Raw genomic sequence first — 24,569 nt, 5'->3', positions numbered from 1 at the left:
GTTGAACAATGATGTGTGCTGTTGATAGACCGCCCCACTCTCCCCACCATCGCCACTGGCTAAGGAATACCACCAGGGTGAGCATTGCAGACAATTTGCCTGGCAACATTGTAAACATTTCAAATACCAACAACAACAACAACAAGAAGCAAAAACCGAGAAATATGTTTAGGCAAGTGAAGCATTCAATCCTCAAATTCCATTGCTTATTTTGAGATTATATAAAAAAGGTGGGTGGAAATGCGCACGGTCACACAGTAGTCTGTTAAAATTGGCGACCTGGAGTGGTGAGCGGGCAGTGAGGGGTCGGCATTGAACTCTCGATGAGAGAGATGATTTGGTTTAGATCCAGCATCCACAATTATCAAGCATGAGCTCCCGTAATAAACACGTTATTGATATTATTGATAGCTATCAAACTTGAGTTTGTCTTCTATACACCTTGCACACGGAATACAGGTGGTGAGAGTTCACTCGACCTACTGAGCGACTGGTTCCCCCACCACGAGAATGTGGAATTACCGTCATTGCTTTAGCGCCACCAACAGAGATAGGCACTAATTCTAGATTTGAAGCTTTCGTGACTGCAAGGATTCATATTCTTAGGTTGGCACTCCGTGCCGTCTTTGAGCCCCGCCCCCCTCCCTCCCGATACGTTCCATTCATTGGCTACCACATTCTGATGAGCTCCCCCCCCCCCTCTCCTCCCCCTCAACTTGCTTTTTAAGGGATTACATCTTGAATCATTGCCTCACTTGATGCAGCTAATCCGGCTGTGACGGTCCCACCTGATGACGGAGACTTGTGTTGCCTCCGAAACGTCGTGATTTTTGTTTTATTTTATTTTTTATTAATTTTGATGTTTTACCTACGTGACTTTACCGAAAAAACCTAAGAATATAGAGATAGGCACCAGCAGCCCAATGCTTGTTTGAGCAGGGAGACACATAAAACATTTTTGGACTTTTCAGTCGCGTCGTAAACAGCTATGTTAATAGTGCCCCGCTATTGGTGTTTTTTTTTATCATGGGTCGCTATTGTCCCGATGGCAACGTTGGGACCATAATTGCGAGCGGCTGTATTTGCTGTAGGCTGTGTTGAATGTAGCACCCGCCCCCCCCCCCGCAGTGCGTCCCACTGTTTGAATCAATGGCCTTAGTTCAGGCAGTTATTTGTTTTTTTGTTTAATGGGCAAACCCACTGAAAAATGATCATATTGCATTTCTTACCCTTGTGAAATAATTTGCGATACTACCTTTAAAGCTTTAATGCGGAATTTCCCAATGAACCTTTATTGGAAACCAATTATTAACCGTTAAAAATGTGAGTTTGTTGACACAATGTTTATTAAAACCAAAACATTTCATATAATATAACAGTCGCTTTCTTAAAAGTGTATTGTAGTTAGTGGAGCACCAAGAGTGAGTCACCCATAATAATTATATCTTCTCAAGTAAGGAGGCAGTGATACAGAGTTTTGTCATCGTAAACATGTGCAATGCTGTGAGTAATTTAGAACATCTGTAAGGATGAAACATACAGACGTCTAAATGTACCGGGTAAACAAAATTGGACGTAGTCAGTTATCGATTCGAAAATAAATCAATAAGAATGGCCAGGTTGAGAGAGAGCTATTACCATGTCACAAGACTGAAGCATTTTCACTGAAATCCTGGGTTTGAATCCGAGTTTCAGATACTCTTGATTAAATTAGGCTTTCAAGTGTAGTCAGTTGATGGTCTCAGCCTCGTCACCAATGACTCGCCACAACTGAAGCTGATGCTTGCTTCACCAGTGTGGACGAAAGAAAAGTATGACCAAGTGATAAACATCATTTGCAGCACATTTAAATAGTGCCACGTAATGTGGGCAAGAAGCTATGTGCTGCTCTCTGTGATGATTTATAAAGGTGACATGAGTGAATATAATTGGGGCCGGGGCGGAGGAGACGGAAGCAAAACAATAAAAAAGATATAAAGAAAATCATGCAAATTAAAACGCACAAAGACAGTAAATAAAAAATCCAAGCGTCGACTCATCAATTGCCAACCAAACATCTCTCATTCCATCTGCAAGTAAGCATTTCCCCACCAGTGAGCTGCAGCTTCAAAGGCTGCGGCTCCCAAACTCTCTCTCTCTGTGCAAGGATTCAACGGATGCCTTTGTAACACACCACATGCGTTTTTATCAAGAAGCCGCCACCCCAACTGGTCCACTGCGAACACATTGTGAAAAGGTAGCACGACACCAATTACACCGTATTTGCCTCGCCCCCCTCCCCCACCACCCCCCACGATTTCCTCAACGCCGGAAGCCTCTTTGATCATCTAGGCTGCCGCTTGCTCCAGGACGCCCTCCTCTCTGTACGCGTTCTCAAACTCGGTGCACAGGGTGGCCAGCAGCTTCGTCCAGGCACCGCGCGCCGTCGGAGACAGCTCGTCCTTAAACGTTTCCAGCAGAACGTCCATGATGATGCCGCCCAGGATCTGTGTGTGAGAGAGAGAGAGTGACAAGGCACAAGTCCCACGTAACATTTTGAGTCGCGTTTATTGCTATTCCTGCCGCGGCTGCTCCACAGAATGTCTCGTAGCAGCAACATGGTCGCGGATTTGGTAGGGGGAGCATTCATGGGCAACACACAGCGAGGTGGCATAGCGTGGAGCACAGGTGGTGCATCTGCCAGTCATATCAGTCAGTCGACCCGTAACACCTGGGTCTATCTCGTGACCTCCTACGAGAATGCCTTCCACACTTCACAAGCCTCCAGACTTCACGTCAGTTACTGACTTGTGAATGGCGGCTGTTGTGGGGAGCGGTGGGTTAACGGTTACCAGCCACGGCTAATATCAGTGGTCATTGACATCTGAACCCATGCTGGGCCGCCCCGAGGTTAATTTATCCCCAAACCGAGTACCTGGAGTGATGTATAAGCCATTCGTACTGGGGAGAGAAAGGTGGCCGGAATGGTTAAGATCACACCATCCGTTCATGCGCCGTGCCGTTAGCGAGCACCGGTTAAGGCAAACAGTCTGTGCGGCTAAAGGGAAAGATTTGCCTTTGTTGTGTTCGAGTATAGAGGTGCATTTGTAGCTCTCGCGGTATCTCTCAAGCGGACGGAGAGAGCACTAATTGAAAATGACAATCGTTGAAGGAGGGCAGCGTGTACTCGCGTACAGCACCGCCCATCTCATGATGGATTGGAGCCACGGAGGGAGGTGCAATTATATTCGCAGACGACACACATTTAACACGGTATCCGGCCGTAATGGTGAGCGCAATCGACTGGCAATCGGGAGCCCGCTGGTTCGAATCCATCTCCCAGGTGTGGCAGTTGAAGCAATGAGGATTTTATTTTAAAATCCCCACCACCGAACTGTGTCCAGCCAGAAATATAACTGGGTTCAGCATAGTCGGTCGATCACCGGGGTCGCGCGTGGTGGGGCGACGTGTGAGTCCGTATGTCCATCTCTGCCAGCACGTCTGATACCCTTTAGAGTTCGATCTCGAGTGCAATGGTGCCGACATGTTAACTGCCTCACCTCGTATACAGAAGGTTGTGGGTTCGATCCCGACCCTGACAATGCCTGTATATTTGGACTTTGCATGTTCTCTATCCCTATGGTCGTGTAGATTTTTCTCCGGGTCCTCCGGTGTTTCCCTCCACATTTAGAATCAACATGCTGTTTAAAGTATTCGGCTGCTATACATTTCCACGTGATAAGCCACTTAGTTGAGCTATCATTTGAGCCCAGGTCGCTTCTGAAAGAGAGCTAGACAGCTCAGTGGGCCTTAACCTGGTAAACTAAAAATAGTTTAGTTTTTTCTGGATGGAGGCCCTTCTGCCAGCAGTGGCATCAGCTATAACAATTGCAAGGCTCGAGGCACCTTTACTTTTAAGCATCCCTCTTGGAGACAGGAGAGCCACCGTGAATGATCCAATTAAACGTACCCATTCAATTCAGTTGAGGGGGAATACGCTTCCGTGTATACAATACATTTTCTTTCTGACGCGTGATTTGACGTAGGTGTGTTTTTTTGTGCCAGTCGAAAGACAACTGGCGCATTTGACGGTGGTTACGATGAAAAAAAAAATGCAAGCAAAAATTGGCACGTTGTATTTTTAACCGTGTATTTAAAATGTGATACGCTCTGTTGAATGGTCTCGCCAAATGGGCATTCAGATGCTCCGATTTCACGCCTGCACATGGGTTTTCCCAGTGACGGTATTGGGTGCTGCCATTCATCTGCTAATCCAAGCCGAAATCTTTGCAGGAAGTAAAAAATTAACGTACAAAGCGTGCCATTAATTACGAATGCAAATTCAGAAAACCCACGTGAATGCCAATATTTCCAAATGTGAATTGGATGACATCGATTTCCATCGAGACACGCACACACACACACTTGTATCCTGGAGAAAGGCGGCAGCCGGGAAGTAGTTAGCATCCAGACAAAGCACTTACAACACTGCGGATCGACGCACACGTTTGAGCTTGCATGACTATTATTGTATAAACAAGGGTACACAACATTTCCACAACAGCCCAAGCGTTTCAGATGACCTGCATGCAGAGTTTAACGTGGAATGTCATCAATCCACAGGGCATTGGTTCACCCTATGGCAGGGGTCAGCAACCTGCGGCACGGAGCCGCATGCGGCTCTTGAAGGACTGCTTCGTGATGTTATTTATTGAGGACCGTCACCGTCTCGTATTCACGTGCGTTGCGGCTCTTGAAATATTGATGGGTTTTTTTTTTACCGAACGCAAAAAATTACTCTTCTTATTACTTTGGTTGCCGACCCCTGACCTATGGCAATGCGAAACGTTGCCGTGAACCCACAGCGTCGACCCATAAACAAAAGTAGCGCAAGGGCTCTAAGATCACAGAGTCATATGGTTTCTCTCCGATGATGCCATTTGCCCATGACCGATCCACCAGAATTCCCCCTCATCCCGCCAGATCTCCGAACTTAAGCCTGGATAACGCTCGGATGAGCGGTCATCGTGCTTCACAAGATTGCTACGCTAAGCGGTGCTTCGGGGCAGCGCAGCAAGATCCATGATGGCACGGTGCTTGTATCCTCCCACACCTACAGTACACTCCCGGTCATCGCCAGCTCGCACCGATCAGCGTGGAGAAGTATGGTCAAGCATTTACACCATTGGAACCTCATTTGCCAGTAAAAAATATGATAATTGGTTATTTACCCTTCTATCTGGCAACAAAACTGACGCCTTTTTTTACAAGGAGTCATGTTTGCATAGACCACAATACCTGCAGCCATAATGGAAACAAAAAACATAACTCTGATAATATATGCACTGTCCTTGAAGTTGATTGCGCCTTTTGGCGTCATCTGGTCCAACCCATGTGAGACGAGGCTCTAAGGAAAGCTGTCTCGCGTGTGGACCAATCAACTTCAAGGACAGTGCATATATTATCAGAGTTATGTTTTTTGTTTGCATTATGGCTGCAGGTATTGTGGTCTATGCAAACATGACTCCTTGTAAAAAAAGGTGTCAGTTTTGTTGCCAGATAGAAGGGTAAAAAAACAATTATCAAGTATGGTCAAGTTTACCCCCAAATTGCCGCGTGGCATAGGAATCCCTCACCCAGCGGAGGATCGACAAAAGATCCGTACAGGAAGGGGCACGTGCGCAACAACGTGTGTAATATAAGCTCCCTGTTTGAACACGCCGTGGTTTGAATATGTCAATGATCAGTTTTGCTTTCTGATAAGTCACTAGACGTCGTGTTGGATGGAATGTTAAAGCCAACGTTAACTGACCCGTGAATGAGCTCAAGTTAATCATCTGTGCACACATACACAGAGACCTGTATCAGTGGGGTAATAGTGAGGTGCTCGCTGTGGATATAATTACTGCATTGTTGATGAGCCGTCTGTTTTTAGAAACGGTTGTTCTGTACAGTAATTATTAAAGATGCATGTGCATCGTTGTATTTTTGGTTTAGTTTTCACGTAAAAAAATGTAAACGGTGGTAAAGTACGGGGGGCACATTTAAAAATGCACTTTTCACGGCGTCCAATCGTTGCAGAAACTTTGTGGAATCATTAACGATAACAAGCCTTTTTTTATAATAACAATGCGTTTATTATCATTGTTGTTGTTTTTGTTTAAGTCATGTTTTCAATGTTGTTTGTGCAACATAGACCGCATTTTGATAGGAAGTAGTATATATGTGTAAATGCCCATAATCAAATGTCCAAGTGTCATCACATTGAAATTAAGTGGGGGTTGGTGCAAATATACGGCTGGAGCGCGCACGAGTAAGTGGATGTACATTCCACATTCCTATGGCTGTGACCATCCTCTTCTTATTAGTGTCCTACAAAGCAGTTCTGATTTTAATCCACCCTCAATGGATGGTGAACTAAGTCCATCCCCAACCAATAATAACACTGGTCAACAAAAAAAAAGCATTTTTTTCTGGCCTGGACTTTTGCAGCTGTTTTAGACTAATTTCAGGGTACTGATTCCAAATCTGATCTCAGATTTGCTCTATCACATCTAATTTTTGTGCTATCGGCATACCCCATTTTTATTGATTTTACCCGAAATTAACTCTGTCACTTATGATTGCGAGTTGTTGCGAGTCAGTGACTGCTTTAGTGTTAAAATATGGTGCTGTATTTTTAGGATAGTGTGTTTATAATATCATTTTATGTAGATATCCACATTTATTTAATATTTATCTTCTGCAGTTTTTATTGAAAATGCAATATTTGATATCTCAAAAACCTGATGTGATAGACTAAAACTGATGCCAGATTTGGAATCAGCACCCCAAAATTACATTAAACCCGTTGGAATACCTTATGCCAGAAAAAGTGTGTTGACCAGTGTAATTTGAACTCACAGCCTTCAGTGTGTAAGGTCAGTGCTCTGGCCACATCCACCACCTGGCCACATCACGATGCTCGTAACGATTTCACTCCCCACCAGAGAATCGATGCATCGATAGCATTCCGCGGTTGTGATACGACTCAAGAATCAATTATTTGTTGTTTTGTTTCCACTGTCGTTTGTATTATTTCCATTTTTTGTGTGTTAGTTTGTTGTCCTTCCCCCGCACCTCCGATTAGCACGGTTAGCTACGTACGGTGCGAAAGAAGTTCAATGTACGTTTCTACATATTTAGTTTTGCCTCATTTTTGCACAGTATTATTTCCACCGTGAGCTAAAATGTGACAGCATATAAACTGTAAACAACTCTTAAACACACTTTTCTATGCTTGTATTGTGAGCATTAGGCATCAATTTAATTGATGGACAAAAATTATCCCACACAGCCTCAACAGACTGTAGGGGCAGGTGCTGTTAGCGAGCACCTACGAAGGCCAGCACGGCACACGAGGGGGTGGGTGGCCAGCACCACGCCTGGCCGCCTTTATCTCCCCACAGGTTCAAATAATCGTCACCGGGTGTTGACCATGAGCGGGAATCGAACCCGGCTTCCTGGGTTCATAGTGCAGCGTGCTAACCGTTACACTACCACTCCCCCTAACTTTATACACACAACAACAACAACCGCCATTCGCCACTAAGTGGCGTTGACGTCACCACGACGCTTGTGCCAGGCCAAGTGCACCTTGAGGCCACGTGAAGTGTCGAACGCCCGCTGGCAGGAGGTCACGGGGCAGACCCAGCAGGTGCCACGGGTCAACTGACCGAGATGACCGAGATGACTGAGATGAGATGACCGAGATACACACAGCGCACCCACACACACACACACACGTGCGTGCGTGCGCGCGTGCCGGGCGACACGAGCGACCGCACGACGCAACTCCGTTGACCTTCACGGCCGGTCGCTCGTGCACGCCCCGGCTCCGCGAGCCCTCACTGCACAACCTGGTGCCGTCGCCGCCAAGATCGGTGCCAAGATCGGTGCCAAGATCGGTGCCAAGATCGGTGCCAAGATCGGTGCCAGGATCGGTGCAGCCGTTTACGTGGTAGTATTTGACGTCGACGGGCGTCGCCTGCCTGGCGTGGGACAGTCCGACGGCGCGCAGGATCTGGATGAGCTCCTCGGGGTTGCGCAAGCTCCTCACGGCCTTGTCCAGGGAGCCCATGACGCGGCCCGCGTGCCAGCGCAGCTTGGCCGAGGCCTTCAGGTCGTCAGCGGTCTCGAGGTCCTTGAACATTGCGAAGTACTGTTTGGATGCCGGGTGGCCGGTGAAGAGCCTGCGGGGAGGAAGAAAAGCGTCGGCATTGTCAGGGATGGCCGGCGTGTGTCGGTGGCTGTTGAGGCACGGGCGCGTGCGTCTCCTCGCTCGAAGGAGTCGTGCGTGCGACGCTGCTCAGCATCGGCGGTGGCGAGATGTTAACTGTCTCGCCTGGTGTAGAGGCAGTCGCGGGTTCGATTCTGACCCTGACGCCTGTATATTTGGAGTTTGCATGGTCGCGTGGATCTTTCTTCTGTGTTTCCCTCTGCATTGAGAATCGACATGCGCTTAGAGTATTTGGCTGCTAAAAATGTCCACGTGCCAAGCCGCTTTCGTTGAGTTACCATTTGTGATAGCCAGGTCGCTTCTGATAAAGAGCTCAGTGGGCCTTACCTGGTCAAATAAAAAAACAAGTTGAGTTTTTTTTAGTTGTCAATGTGGTGGAGTTTTCACGTCTATACATTTGTGGAAGCGAGCGTCCGCCGGCGACAACCGGTTTTGACTGCTCAAAAACGTGTAAATGCATTCCCGCGGCTACATCATAGAGGTCTTACCAATAAACACACTACACGGCAAAACTCCTCTTATTCGCAAAGAAATACCTATGTTGTCCGAATAAAGCTGCGCCAATACGATATGATTCTGTTTGATTCAAGCCTCGACGCGGATAAGAGGATTGACCCACAAGTGGTGACACAATGTATCCTCTTTTGAGTGTTCACCAGTTGCCCGGGAGAAGCAGAGGGGTGGGGGGGGGGGGGATGTACCAGAATCATCATATTTATATTGGAGGAATCCGATGAGCTATGAAGATCTTTTTCACAGATGTCCAGGAACCAATACAAAACGAAAAATAATCTAACATGATTGGAATATCTGAGTTAGGAAATTTAAAAACTTTTCTTTTTAAAGCTACAGTGTTGAGGGATATTATTTTTACAGACAGAAAGAAGGGTAACTGTATGCTAATGAATCTAGATTTGAAGTTTTCCTGACTGCAGGGATCCATACTCTTTGGTTCTTTCGGTAAAGTCACGTTGGTAGAAAATACAATAAATAAAATCACGACGTTTGCTAATTGCCCAGTTTAGAATTGGAATTATAGAGCGTATAACTCAAGGGCCTAATAAGCTGAACAAACATTTGAAAATGTTTGAAAATGTTTGTTTAACCATTTGTTTGTTTAACCATTTCCGCTAAAATGACCTCTTTAAAATGACCTCTTTATTGGTGTAAGGAAGGCAGGAAATTATGCTGGGGGCAAAGGTGGGAGGTGGGGAAAGCTGCTGATGTAGATGATGCAGAGCAACAGCTTACAGTTTCACATTCAGGTGGTCAAGCCAGAAGATAACCACGTCAGGAGCAGGAGCGGAGTGTGTCATCGCTGTCAAGTGTCCTTCGTATTTGTGGATCGGGGCATTGCGTCGTTATCCGTTGCACGGTCTGTTATGGATGACCGCAGCGATACGCTACTCCTGGAGAGAAATAATAAAAATAATAAAAATAAAACATAATAAAATAATTCTCACGACGTTTCGGCCTGAGGACGGCTGCTTGCGTTGTGGCCGAAACGTCGTGAGAATTATTTTATGATCTTTTATTTTTATTATTTTATTATTTACCTTCTACGTGACTTTACCGAAAGCATCAAGAAGATGATTCCCTGCAGTCACGAAAGCTTTAAATCGAAATTTATATTCCTGGAGAGTTTATACTTTTCCATTTGTGTATAAGGCATCCGCATCTGCTGCCATGGCTTGTGCAGCGGACGCTGTTTAAGGTGGACCGTGAGCTTCGTGGAGGAAAAAAAGCCAGGCATCTCCTGGGTTTAAAGGTTACAGTATACACAGCAAACACTCTTTAAACCCAACGTCAATTCTGGAGCTGTGGGTGGCCTATTTACACAAAGGATTTTCCACTTCTTAAGGGTTGCATATCTCTCCTTGCATCTCCACCTCTCGTAAACTTACATTCCACAAAGTGGAGTCTGTGAGTTGCACTTTTTAATCCTTTCACTTGAGAACTTGCGGCGATAAACACAAGCATATGTGTGTGTGTGTATGTGTGGTGGGAGCGGTGGCGTAGCGGTTAGCGCTCCGCGCTACAACACGAGTTCGATTCCCGCCCACGGCCAACACCGGTGACGATTATTTAAACCGGTCCTGGGCCTCCCCTAGGTCGACTCGGCCTCAAATGAGTAGTACCTGGTGTGGTGTGTCGTTAACATCATGCACCCCCTCGTGTGCCGTGGCGGCCTTCATAAGTGCTACAGCACTTGCCCCAACAGTCGTTTAAGGCTATACGGGGGGGGGGGGGTCTTTGTCTTTGTCCTACAGGTAACCTTCAGAGAGTTAGAAAACAAGTTGGGCTCGTCAAAATGTGTTGTGCAGGGTCACGCTTGTTATTTTAATCAGCAAAAACATATCGACTGTAACATCATCAGCTATGATCACTCCACTGCTGCATGACAGTCTCCCCAAGCAGTCACCATCCCCCCCCCCCCCACACATCTCCAGGGACCCGCAGTTCAACGGTCCGTTTAGCTCCTACACGCGATCTGTTGTCATGTGTAGGAGCTAGTATAGTGTGTTGTCCACCCCCCCCAGAACCTACGATTATCACGGTTGGCTGCGTAGGGTGCGAAAGAAGTTCAACGTACACACACACATGGTCTCATGCTTTTGGGAGTTTCCTGCAATAGCTGCCACTCTGTCCTTCGTCGTGACGCATTCTGCCCAAGTCCACGTAATTATATACGGATTACAAGGTGATATGGTGCAACTAGAATTAATTTGTTATTAGAAGGTGAAATAGCAAGAGAGAAAGTATGACTTTTTTTGTGTCACCCCGCACCAATGCGTAATTTTCACGGAACTTCATCCACCTGTCAAGGCTGATTGCTTTAGAGAGATGGAATGTGAGCTAGACTAATGCGTGTTATTTTTTTGTTATCCCCTTATTAGATAATTTGACAACCCCATTGAATTATCACTTAACACGAAAGCTAAAAATTACTGGTTCTTTCGGTAAATTCACGTAGAAGGGAAATAATAAAATAATAAAAATTACAAATAAATTTCTCACGACGTTTCGATTGCAACACAAGCAATCATTGCTGTGGTTTTTCACACATGATGATGATTGCTTGTGTTGCAATCGAAACGTCGTGAGAATTTATTTTTATTATTTCCCTTCTACGTAACTTTACCGAAAGAACCAAGAATATGAATCACTGCAGTCACGAAAGCTTTAAATCGAAACGAAATCTAAAGTGTTTTTTTTCCCCGCTCATCTTACAAAGGCGGTGGCCATTTCCGCAGATGTCAATCCAACTCTCTCTCTCTCTTTGCCTTCGCCCCAAACGTGCACTTTGTTCTATCCCATCGCTTCACAACTTGTAGATGGCAGCGAGAGACGATGGTTGCGGAGCTTTTTTTTTCCCCGTTAAACATTGTCACCAACTCCCCTCTCACACAAACTTGCATTTTTGGAAAATGGGATATGTTTTTTTCTGACGGCGCGTGGATATGTAGCTCACCCTTGCACTCCTTGGGATTCTTGAGTTACTGTATATGCAAACACAAACACACAGGTCTGCACCTGTACATACAGCCCATTCAATAGAGTTTTATCGTGACTCGTATCGTAAAGCAAGCACCCGATGGAATGACACAAGCCTGACCTGAAGCCAACATCACTTCTCAACACTGACATCAAGCAATTTCGCTCCACACCCATGCACTCGAGATGCCGGGCCCAGTGAACAGAGATTAAATTTTACCTTCGCGAGTTACTGGATAATACCGAGTAGCTTCTGTACATGCGCTGCACATCTCTACTGATATCCTTTGAAAATAGATTTTTTTTTAAATGGCAATGCAGTGCAATCAAGCACCGAGCAAAGGTAGCAGGCATGTAATTGGGTTTGGCCCCAGCGATTCCACGAACTGTCTGGCGGTTCGGGGTTGCGTTTTTGATTCCGCAATCGAGCTCTATTGTATTTGTCAAACAAAAACATTTTCCGTCTCATTTGTAGAATTTTGTACGTTTTTTTTAACAGCATACCATCATTATCATCAGCGGCTATTATAAATCCAGTGGTGGATGAAGGTCTCTGAATACGTTAAGCGTATAATTCTTACACATGCAACGAATTAATTCCGAGTAATCAATTCTTTCAGACGAAATTCGATACCTTTGTGGCGTGGGTGCAATAATATAATTGACGAACGGATGCGTCACTAGAGTGGCTAATATTTTAGGAACCGCTCCCTCCTGCCACGCGGCCGCTTTGACTGCTGCCAGAATTCATGCGACGGTTTGCGACATTAAAACTCCAGCGGTGGTTTCTTGTTGTGAGAACAAATAACATTGCGGCGGGGAACGCACAATCTTGCGGCGCCACGGTGGCGAAACTTTAACTACCACGCCTGGTATGCAGGAGGGTTCACGGGTTCGACCCCGACCCTGACGCCCGTGTATTTGGAGTTTGCATGTTCCTCTCCCCGTTGTCGCGTGGATTCTTCTCCGGGTCCTCCGGTTTTTCCCTCCACATTTATAATCAACGTGCGCTTAAGAGTTTTTGTCTGCTGCCGTACATTTCCACGTGACAAGCCGCTTCGTTGAGCTACCATTTGTGGCCAAGTAGCTTCTGAAAAAGAGTGTTGCAGCTCAGTGGACCTTACCTGCTAATGTTTTATTTTAAACAACAACAACAACAGTTGAATAGTTTGTAACGGGGCCACCGGATTCACAGGTGGACGCACAAAGGCACGTTTTGTGACGACGGTGGCCGAGCCCCGCAAAGCCGTCGCGTCGCCGCCGGTTTTGTGAAAACTTTACGCACGGGAGAGAGTTGAGTAGCCGCCGGTTTTGTGAAAACTTTGCGCACGGGAGAGAGTTGAGTCGCCGCGGGTTTTGTGAAAACTTTGCGCACGGGAGAGAGTTGAGTAGCCGCGGGTTTTGTGAAAACTTTGCGCACGGGAGAGAGTTGAGTAGCCGCGAGTTTTGTCAAAACTTTACGCACGGGAGAGAGTTGAGTCGCCGCGGGTTTTGTGAAAACTTTACGCATGGGAGAGAGTTGAGTAGCCGCGAGTTTTGTCAAAACTTTACGCACGGGAGAGAGTTGAGTCGCCGCGGGTTTTGTGAAAACTTTACGCACGGGAGAGAGTTGAGTAGCCGCGGGTGTGGCGCGTGCAGTTGGGGGCCGTGCGCGCGAGACGGGCCCCACGCGCGTGCTCCCAATGGGGTGAGTGGCCTAACATCGTTCGACAGAACGAGATGAGCTAAGGTTATTTTGTGTGGGCTTAGTTGAAATCGCGCCTCGTGTTTTCGACGCTCTCACCCGCCCCGACCGGACATTTGTGGGAAAAAATAGCTTAATAGCTGGTTGGATTAATCCGGTATAAATACATATTCGGATTCTGATGCTGGCTCTGGCCACTTTGGGTTTGGGATAGGGCAGACCGTAATGGTAAGAACACTACCACCCACAACTCCCCCCTCCTCTCCCAGTGATCTCTCTTAACCATCTACTCACATCTCGCAGCCGCTTTGCACTCCCATCCGGTGCGCTGACCTGCAAGGCTCATTTAAAACATGCTTGGGTGTCCCCCTGTCACTGGACAATGCATGTTTGCTCGCTTGAAACTAAGCAGATGCACATGCTGGGATGGAGGAGGGGGGATCAAGAGGACATCCGTTTCTGGAGTCAAACAGTTTGTCCAAAAACAAAGAGCTACAAACGCTAAAAAAAAATAAAGATGCCGCAACTCTCCCAGGGCCTGCCGCAACCCCTTCCGTCGGGAGCGCAGAGGGGCTCCATCCAGACGATGTATTCATTTCCTATTTGTGCGGCGTCTTGAGATGTGGTCGCATATTAGACGCTGGCATATGTCCACAGTTTTGTGGCATCGCTTAAACGTAATGCGTGTGTGGCTTCTCTGCCGGCTACTTTTGATACTTTTACTCATAATACTGAACACATTAATTCTCGCGCACAGATTTGACCATTGATGGGTGTTTATGTTACGACTAAATATCCAATCAATGCCAATTTTAAACTATTTAAATGGAAACATTATTAGAACTGCATATCGATCAAGGCCACATGGTTCATAGTGCAGGCTTTCACTGCTGTTCACTCAATCTCGATGGGCTCTCTATCACTCTCGTATGAAGACAAGCGAGATGACCTGACTAATCTCCAATTTGTCCCCCTTTTGACGGCAGTGTTATTGACAAATGACGTTGGGCTTTTGTCGTTTGTACTTATTTGGCGACGATTTGCATTCAACGGCTTCATTTGAAAGGTACCGGCCCAGGTTCAGCGATAATGAATGCTTAGTTTATAGCTTCAGTTTCAGCGGTCATACCAGAGGCTATAATTTCAAAAAACAACCTCAGCAACAACGGCTACATCGCTGTAATATAATGACTATAAAAGTTCGTAATCGATTGCTTCTTGCAGAGTCCATTGCCTCAAATGTCACGTGCCGTTCGGTCTAACGTTTCAGAAAGCCTGCCGCTATGAACGAATGCGACAGTGGCCGTGCCGTCTACGACAGCGCTGCACTAAACCCGAGTATCGACCGCGCAAGCACTTTTTTATCATGGGGGAACGTGCGCATACACTACGATGCATCCGTGGCCCAGATAACAAGAGTTCACAGTGTGAAGCATTCGCTCCCGCCCGATGCCTCGTATATGCCGGGCGGTATTCTGTCTAATTTGAGGGTTTACCGCGCGCATGCAAGAAACAACTATTTCAATACTCATACTGTTTGATTCTTTCGGTAAAGTCTCGTAGGTAGAAGTGAAATAAAATAAATCACGACGTTTCGAACGCCACACAAGCGCCCGTCTTCAGGTGAAAATCGCGGCAGCTGCGACGTCTGCTTCGAGCAGCACGACGTCTGCTCCCTATTTCACCCATTTCAATGTGTGACGTCCAGTGATCGAGGTTCTCGCCATTGTGCTCCAAGAACGTTTCAATCGAAGAGCAATAAGCTGGATCCAAGCGGCTCACAGCGACAGGCTGACACGTGCCTGCTGTGCGCGCGTGGCGCACGTGGTGTGCGTGTGTGGATGTGGGGAGCGGTGGTGCAGCGGTTAGCGCGCTAAGGGGTTTAGTCCTAAATAAAGACTTTTTTGATAGATAAGGGACTGAGTTGCGTGTGTGTTTGTGCATGAATTAAGAATTAACTTATTTCAATCAGTATCCCTCCGAGTTAATTATGATGGATGATGATGAAAGTGATGACTGAGCTCGAAGTAAAGAACAGTGATGAGATTTTAAAGGTACATTGCACGGCGAAATGAAAGTTTCGGATTTATTTAATCCAAAGTGGGCGTAGAGCATTATTTGTATATGATGTCAACATGGAATAGGCTTAACACGATTAGCTATCAAATGTTTCCATGCAGTAGATGAGAAGCTGGTTCCGTAGTTTCTGTGCCAGTTTTTATATTTATTTAATGTTGCAGTGAGTGGCGTACAGGCGACATTTTCCTGAATGAGGTCAATGGTGGATTCAAGTATGGCCGACTTTCACACGTGGGAAGTTAGTATGTGTGCGTAGCCATGTAATGGGGTCAGTCTCTTTATTTATTTTAAAAGGAATAGAGGAAACCCATCGTAACAGAAGCCACTGGTGAAGAATCATTGGCATTCTGTGTTGGTCTTGGTTGGCTACGTATAGTGTGAAAGAAGTTCTACATACATACATTTATTCCAAAATAAAGATTTGGATAATTGATAATAATGTAATTTTATAGAGCGTCCTTCATGCACTTGCATCCCACGACACTGCATATCAATTAGCCGGGCCCTTACACAGATAATACAAAAACAAAAACCCCACTACTTAGCAATTCCAAAAAAAATTAATACATAAATAACGAGAGAAAAAATACATGTAACAAGAAAGAAATCATCGCAAAGAAAATCAATAAATCCGTTCGGTCTCCATACCCCAAACCACAACCCCAACATTTCGCCGGATTTTGGAGAATATTTATATCTCCGCTACACAACGTTATCCTGGCCATTGTATGTATACAGTGAAAAAATGAATCCTAACACTCGTCCAATCTTCCTCTCCCAGCTGCGCCTTCTACGAGTACACTGCTGGAAAACTTTTCTGTGTTTTTCCTGGATTTTTCTGTTGCGTGTCTTCTTTGTTCATGTTTTTGTTTGTTGCAGTTGCACCCGAGTCAAGAGCCTCATGGCTCACAGGGCTATTTCTAATAAATGAAACTAAAATTGCTGGTTACTAAGTCATCATTCTATGGGGAGAAAAACTTTGGAATACTGTGAAGAGATGCACAGACACTTATCAGACAAAATGTGGATTACCCATCTCCTATTTCACAGTGGTGAATACTGGGCTGTTTTCCTTGAAAGTGCGCGGACATAAATAATGAATGGCTTCGTAAGGTCGAGGTCCTCCGTCTACAAAGACAACTAACCCCAATTACTCTTTAATAAGCACTTTCATTCGCGTGCACCAAAGCGGCATTTTTAATAGCTCGTTCCGAGCTGTGCAATATAGACCGGCCCACATTCCTTGCCGGTGTTCTGTTGCAGGCTCGGTGTGCTCTCGGATTATTTGGAGGCCTTTTTAGGAATCGCCTAACGTGACCTGCGGTGCTCATTGTTGAATATAACACAGCCACGTACGGCACGACGTGCTTTGGCAGCCCGGCGATAGGAGCTCGCGGTCGGAAGGTTTACGAGTTTCAGACCCCAGTTAGGGGTTGACTCGCCCCATCATCCCCGCCATGGTCGATTCATCTCCTCCTTCCTCCATGGTTGGAAGGTCAGCAGTGGTCGTGCTACGGAAGGACATTAACCACGCCACTGGATTGTGAAATTTCTTCTACTGGCTCAGAGATATAGCAAGAGGAATGGATGTTTGCCACCATGCTCCCTTGGGCAGGAATTCACGGTGGCTTTGGCATTCTTAGCTGCGGACCGAATTGAGATTGTATTAATTTTGGAAATCCTGCACAAGTGACAAATTCGTGAACCTGCACTGAATGCTAGCCTGTTAATTGAGCTATTGCTACCTTTCAGCAATCTCCAAGAGGCTGTGGGTTATGCTGATGGGGAAGATTACCACTGGGAATTAACTTAAACGACAAGAATATCCTTGATGTAGCCAGGAAATAACCACTTAGTCTTAAGACACGTTTAGCAGGAGGGTCCTGCATTGAGATATTTGGCCGATTCCTTAATGAGCATTTTGTGTGTTGAAGGAAACGTAAGTATCCAGAGAAACACCACACCGACTGACCTTTGCGCTAATGCAACCCAGCCGTATCTACCGCCAGTCAACTTTTGTTTACCAATTGGCTGTTCCTTAGGGAACAATGAGGCAGGCATCTGCTCGAGCCTCAGCAAACACAAAACCTTCCGTCCCACTGATTTACTTATTTCACTTGATTATTTTATCCCTGAAAGCCTCTAGGGACCGAGAAACCTAAGCAACCGCAGTAGAAGAGCTTCCTCCGTGCAAGGCGGTGTCAATGGGTTTCCTTGATTAGTTGACATCCAACGGTAAAAATAAATTGTTGGAAAAATTGATTCTCAAGGTAGTTTGAAGCAGAATGTTTCACGCTGCTGTGCACATGCTCCATCAGCATCATAGGCAGAGTTTGGCTTCGATATTTGGGGAGGGGGGGGGAGCAAGGGTTCACTTTGTCCCTCACATTTAAGAATTGTGGGTGCATATAATTAATTAATTGTTGAATCTTTATTGTACACTTCTAAAAATATATGAATAAAGGTGTCCAGTTTTGGAGGGGTATTGCCACCCCCCCTCCCCCCCCGGTGCCCCCCCCCCACTTCCCAAACTCCGCACATGATGAACAAACATGATGGATGAGCATCCATTCATAGGCCACCATTAATTGTTTTCGCTACAAAGTGGTACTTATCTTATCGGCCCCGGGAGGGATGAAGGGCTGAGTTGAGCAATCAGCAATAATAAAGATGGGTTACATATCTCACTGGATTGGGCCATCGAGTTTTTTTTAGATCAAATCGCTCTCGGGGGTGGGTAAAATGAGTACCACATTGTAGGAAATCAGCGTGCAGCAAGCTGTCTTATGGAAAGGAAGGCATCCTTGCAAAAAGAATGGGCTGACTTCAGACGGGGCCACAGTTGCTTCGATCAGGTCCTTGCCGTTTCCAGCAGAAGCAGGCCCGGCATTGGTCAACTTCTCCTGGGCCTGTGATACGGACCGTGTGGAGATGTGGCCTGCTGCTCAAGCTCTCCAGCATCACCGAGTGCTGCTACACCACACGGCTCCTTCGCATCGAATGTGGACCCACATGAATGGTCACGTTAACAGAACAGGGGCTCTCAGTCGATGGCCCGCCACAAGGTTCTATGCTGGCACCGTCACTTGTCAACTTTTCAACTTCTGCACGAACGATATACTGGACACGGTTTTCCAGAAAGCTAATAATATACGTCGCCAACATCGTGTCTTAGGCATGGGTCTCACCACGATCGGCGTTGTCCTCATCACTGACCCAAAAGGCGATGGAAGGAATATTATATCCACTCAATGCCTCCTCTTATGTTCAACATGGTTAAGCATGAGCACAATCCAACATACCTGCCTGTGACCTTAAACTGAGGGGGGTTAACATTTGAAGGACGCGTGGAAAAGGCTCGCAGAAATGTCAAAGCCAGCCTGAACAAGCGTGCGTTCCTGTCTGGTCCAGCAGCGCCCACAGCAGTGTTGCAGATAGCGAAGCGATGCTGCGTATGCATCATAACGGGGGACACTTTAATCAACAAATCTCGACCCGGCTGGCAATTGTCTCCCGCCTCACTCGACTTTAAGAGACATGCACACATCTCGCGTCTGCACCCGCACCGTGACCCATGTACTGAACCACTGTGACCTGCGCTTCGTCAATGGAGGAATAGCAGCAAGGTTCCACGGACACTCGCCTGAAGCTCTTTCGTGGCTAGCAGACCTCAACATTGGCATTAGGCTCCAGAGCATATCAGCCGTCAATACGCAAGAAGAAGAAAACGATGAATTCTAGATTTGAAGCTTTCGTGACTGCAAGGATTCATATTCTTAGGTTTTTTCGGTAAAGTCACGTAGGTAAAAATTTTAAATTAAAATTAATAAAAGTAAAATAAAATAAAACGTCGTGATTTTTTCATTTTATTTTACTTTTATTAATTTTAATTTTTTACCTACGTGACTTTACCGAAAAATCCTAAGAAGAAGAAAACGATGGCCAACCGAACCTATACCGATTGCAGAGAACCTTTAGAACCTCCAAACGTCTAGATTAAAGTCCTGCAGCCCATGCTCTGGGATCGAGCGCAGAGCTCTCGAATCCTGAGGTGCGGTGCGGAGCAGCCTGAGACAACACCAACGTCCCTGGACGAGCGCTTAATCACCAAATCCCCACAGAAGATCCTCCTGGTTTGAGAATTGTTCGGCAAAAAATGGTTTGCGCTGCACCACATCAGAACATCACACGGCAAAAGCGGATTCTTACACCGATGAAAAAAGTTAAATATCCACATTACGCCCGAGGATACCAATGTCACGCCACGAATCACATAGCGTGCCACATAGCAGGCCACATAGCGTGCCACATAGTATGTCACATAGCAGGCCACATAGCGTGTCACATAGCAGGCCACATAGCGTGTCACATAGCAGGCCACATAGCAGGCCACATAGCATGCCGCATAGCGTGCCACATAGCAGGCCACATAGCGTGTCACATAGCAGGCCACATAGCAGGCCACATAGCAGGCCACATAGCATGCCGCATAGCAGGCCACATAGCAGGCCACATAGCGTGCCACATAGCATGCCACATAGCAGGCCACATAGCGTGCCACATAGCAGGCCACATAGCAGGCCACATAGCGTGTCACATAGCATGCCACATAGCAGGCCACATAGCGTGCCACATAGCGTGCCACATAGCGTGCCACACAGCGTGCCACATAGCAGGCCACATAGCAGGCCACATAGCGTGCCACATAGCAGGCTACATAGCAGGCCACATAGCATGCCACATAGCATGCCACATAGCAGGCCACATAGCAGGCCACATAGCGTGCCACACAGCGTGTCACACAGCATGCCACACAGCGTGCCACATAGCATGCCACATAGCAGGACACATAGCGTGCCACATAGCGTGCCACATAGCGTGCCACATAGCAGGCCACATAGCAGGCCACTGCCGTCTCAGTTCAATTTCCCGGCAACATTTGAGATATTCACCATCGACTACGAAAGAAGCCATCCACTGGCTCACCAACATCATCGGCCACGAACACACGCAAACTATGTACGTTGGACTTCTTTCGCACCCTACGTAGCCAACCGCTCTCATCGGATGTGCGAGGGGGAAACTATTAATGATTAACCCCCTGCCTTACAAAAGCGGAAGACTGGCTCCCAACCAAAGTATGCGGAATGTACACCACTCGCTCAAGAACACCGACTGAGATGAACAGTCACCGCCGCGGACACCGTTTGAGAAGGGGAACACTCTTTTTGATATCACTAAAAACAAAATAACGTTCTGGATCCATATTCTTGGTTCATTCGGTAAAGTCACTTAGAAGGGAAGAACGAGGAATATGAATTACTGCAGTCACGAAAGCTTTAAATCAAGTTCTGGATCCACTTAGTGGGAAGACAGCCGGTTTCCTTGTTGTGGGCTCTGGATCTTTCAGAGGCTTGGTGTGGGGGACGTTGAAATGAGAGTACCCAAGGGAAGTAAGTGGCATACCTTGTGGGGGGGATAAGCAGATGGGGGAGGTGGGGGGGGGGCATGGAAACTTCATCACTGGTGTCTTCATTGAGCTCAGTGTGATCTCTTTGGAGACCCGCTGAGTGGTCTTGTTGTTTCAGTTGTTGTTTCCCTGTTGAAGGCAACTGCTTCCTTACAAGGGCAGCCATGCGATCTGGCTCAGGGAGGATTATTCCGGGGGCTCAGTGTTTACTCGTCATCCTGCATGTGCCCAGTAATGTCACGAAACATTCACATTTGTATCAAGGCTTCAAGTGGCCCATCGCGTACGAAGTTGCTTGCATTCGTTATAAGCTGAGTCGTATTGTCTCCCCGGGTTTGGAAGTTGTGGCATGGTGGAACCCGGATACCTGAGTTTGATTCCCGGCCATGGCGATCATAGCTGGTGAGTGATATCTGAACAGATGTTGAACCACCGCACTGACCAGCGTGGTGAAGTATGTTCAAGCAAACCCATAGGATGGACACAGCATGGGGGGAGTCCTTTGTCCAGCAGTGGATTGACAAAGGGTTATAAATCATTTGTACGTATTATACGCCGTTACCCGTCTCATTTGTTGGCCCCTGAGATATTACATGGAAAATCCACATTCCTGTGTCGGGAGACAGTTTATCCTTAGAACAACCACAACTAATAATAATAACAGCAGTCGTGCAGTGTGCTTTATCACTTGCGTGCCCAAGTATGCCTTCGCAAAAGAAAGACTGCACTTGAATATTTGCATTTCAATTCGCACTAAACATGGGGCCCGATCTATTGATTATAAGCTCACAGATCGATATGCACGCTCAGCTCGCTTCAGAAGTGTCTGCGAGAAATAAAATAAAATAAATGCGCGGTTACATTTCATTACAGTTATTGACATTGTTTCCCTTCGGTGTCTGATTTTGAATAGTGACGGATTCTTTAATGTTTAAGCAAAAAACAAAACGTTGCCATATTCCGGTCTATGTTTAAACACACACAGGTAAAGGGGCATTTTTTTTGAATGGCTCTAGTGTAGTTAGTGACAGCGTATGAGTTAGTTTAAGCACGTGAATAACGTTAAGCGAAAATGTTGCTACTCGATGGAAGGTATTTTAGTTTATCTCTACATTCTTATAAACACTGAATTTCATGAAGGCCAGTCGTTTGGAAAGATATGGAACACACTTTTTTATCTTTCAATAAAAAAAACCCCTGTATGGCTCCACTCTGTAAGTAGCAGATTAACTACACATAACTGTATCTAACCGGCGGTGTTATTTTCTTCAATCGATGGCAACGTAGACAGACAGGATCGATGGAGTCAATACTGCATTGTACCTCACTTGTTACAGTTTACAATCACCAGTTATAATCCTCGCTCACTTTCTTTCAGCTTTAGCGTCACACTATTATTAGGACCATCGTGAATTGCTTTGCGCACGACTGGAAGCTATTTAGAACTTTTAGCTGACCCCTTTCCGACGATGAGTGAACCCATGACAACGTCCGGGCCATGAAGCCCATAGAGAGACATTTGACATCGGAAACGTTACATGTATAAGCTAGGACCGCTTGGGGCCACGTTTCAGCTTTCTAGCCCTTCTAGAACACCGTTACATCAGTTACCCGGTGACTTGCATCGTCACTATGTATGCATTTATTTTACACGATGCGCCGCTTGTACACACACCCAGAACTAGGCAGGGAATGCTGCAGCACGCAAAGTACATCTTTTTCAACATCGCGTCTATTGCCGTGTATATATACACACACACACATTACAATGCACGTGCAATGAAGTGTCAAATACGTATGCAGCTTACACAATCAGCACATACAAAGTCTTAACAGACTATTGGGGCAAGTGCTGTTAGCGAGCACCTATGAAGGCCGGCACGACCCACGAGGGCGTGTGGGGTGGCCAGCACCACGCTCGGCCGCCTTTGTCTCCCCAGTGGTGATATTTACATAGATAATCGTCGGCGGTGTTGGCCGTGAGCGAGAATCGAACCCGGGTGGGCCAGGTTCGTAGCGCAGCGCGCTAACCGCTACACCACCGCTCCCTACGCACACACAAACGCCGGCGGTAACTTGATGATAGTCAATCAGAAGGACTTTGAGCGAGCCCTGCGCGCAAGGGCTGATGGCCCCGTCTTTGCGCCAAACGTTCGTCTCTCGGCTTAAGCTTTTTATCACCCCCCACCACCACCACCACCACGGCTTATATAGGCAATCGTTCGGTACAGTGTGTGCCTTTAAGATTACGCGCGACGGGCATGGCTCGCGCGTGCACTTCTTGTTCGCTCCGCACACAACAACAACAACAAAAAGTCTACAAAACGTCTGCGCGGCGATGGGTGAGATGGAGAGAGAGACAGAGAGAGAGAGAGGCGATCCTCGCCTGCGCCCGTGCGCTGCGTTTCCCCACTGCTCACCTCACGAGGATGATGACTCCGACATCCTCGGCGCTCTTGAATACCTTCTCCCAGATGTCTTGCAACGCTTCGATCTCCTCCTCTGACATCCAGTCCTGCTCCATTGCTCAGTCTTCAATCACTGGCTGTGGACGACAACAACAACAACAATAAAACAACACAAAAATAATAAACCACAAAAGGGAGCCAGAGAGTCAGGCAGGTCGCCCACTAGCAAATAAAAAATAATATCTCTCGCTCTCTCACTCACGAAGACGCGCACACACACACGCACGCGCGCACGCACGCGCACACACACGCGCGCGCACGCACGCGCACATACACGCGCACGCACATACACACGCGCACGCACGCGCGCACACGCACCGGTGATCTGTAGATTAGCTCCGTGTTGATTGTCAGCGTGTTAACGGCACTGAGAGATGCCGCTCTCCGCAATGTGCTCCGCGGAGCTGTCTAATCTATGCGCGTGCGTGCGTGCGTGCGCGTGCGTCTCACTCACTCGCTCACAAACAGGTGCCCTGCGATCCGCTGCGCTGCCTCGCCTCTGCTGCCGAAAATGCCGATGCCCCAATTAATAAAAGACTCAACTCGCATGTCACTCGCAGGTCAAGCCCTGACCCAGCGAATAATGCGGGGGGGTGGGGGGTGGAGGAGGGGCCAACAGGGGTGCTGGTGGTGGTGGGGGGGGGGGATGTTTGGCATAGTGGAGGGTTAGGCGGGGTTAGTCCAGGCAGGGGAGCGAGGTGGTGGGGTGGGGATTTGCCACATGAGCTTTGGGTTAAGCTCAGGGGTCGGTAACCTTCGGCTCAAGATCCACATGCGAATCTTTAAGTACTACATTGCGGCTTTTGAGATATTAAGGGGGTTGTTTTTTTTGTTTTACCGGATTCGACAAACATGGCACTTCTTGTTATTTTGGTTGCTGACCGCTGACCATGAGAGTCCAGTTTACCACGGAAGTCCAGTTTACCATGGGAGTCCAGTTTACCACGGAAGTCTGTTTACTATTTGAATCCAGTTTACCATGGAAAAAGTCCAGTTTAACATGAGAGTCCAATTTACTACGGAAGTCCACTTTACTATTTGAGTCCAGTTTACCATGGGAGAAGTCCAGTTTACCACGGAAGTCCTGTTTGCGATATGAGTCCAGTTTACCATGGA

At 46.9% G+C, this 24,569-nt stretch overlaps 1 protein-coding gene across 2 annotated transcripts; it reads right to left on the bottom strand.

Moving 5' to 3' along the window:
* Positions 1 to 690: 690 nt before the first annotated feature.
* On the bottom strand, positions 691 to 24,052 carry LOC133347561 (cytoglobin-1-like). Of its 2 annotated transcripts, none has more exons than XM_061559933.1 (4): positions 23,908 to 24,052; positions 23,406 to 23,530; positions 7,976 to 8,210; positions 691 to 2,486 (listed from the first exon to the last, which is right to left on the bottom strand). In XM_061559933.1, the coding sequence occupies exons 2-4, from the start codon at positions 23,507 to 23,509 to the stop codon at positions 2,328 to 2,330; spliced, it is 498 nt and encodes a 165-aa protein (XP_061415917.1). In that variant the 5' UTR covers positions 23,510 to 23,530; positions 23,908 to 24,052; the 3' UTR covers positions 691 to 2,327. The 2 variants fall into 2 exon arrangements, with proteins under 2 accessions (XP_061415917.1, XP_061415918.1); XM_061559934.1 differs by lacking the exon at positions 23,908 to 24,052 and adding an exon at positions 23,772 to 23,907.
* Between the last annotated feature and the right edge of the window lie 517 nt (positions 24,053 to 24,569).

Source organism: Lethenteron reissneri, chromosome 26, assembly GCF_015708825.2.
Source record: "Lethenteron reissneri isolate LAM-NWPU_2019-01 chromosome 26, ASM1570882v1, whole genome shotgun sequence".
Lineage (NCBI taxonomy): Eukaryota > Metazoa > Chordata > Hyperoartia > Petromyzontiformes > Petromyzontidae > Lethenteron > Lethenteron reissneri.
This window is presented reverse-complemented; position numbering and strand designations above follow the sequence as displayed.

Bases quoted from the DNA above. Each gene is read 5' to 3' on its own strand.
- LOC133347561 (XM_061559933.1), bottom strand. From the start codon at position 23,509: ATGGAGCAGGACTGGATGTCAGAGGAGGAGATCGAAGCGTTGCAAGAC. The intron at 8,211-23,405 runs GTGAGCAGTGGG...TCCTCCCCGCAG, and splicing joins GGAGTCATCATCCTCGTGAG to GCTCTTCACCGGCCACCCGG. The intron at 2,487-7,975 runs GTAAACGGCTGC...TCTCACACACAG, and splicing joins TCGACGTCAAATACTACCAC to ATCCTGGGCGGCATCATCAT.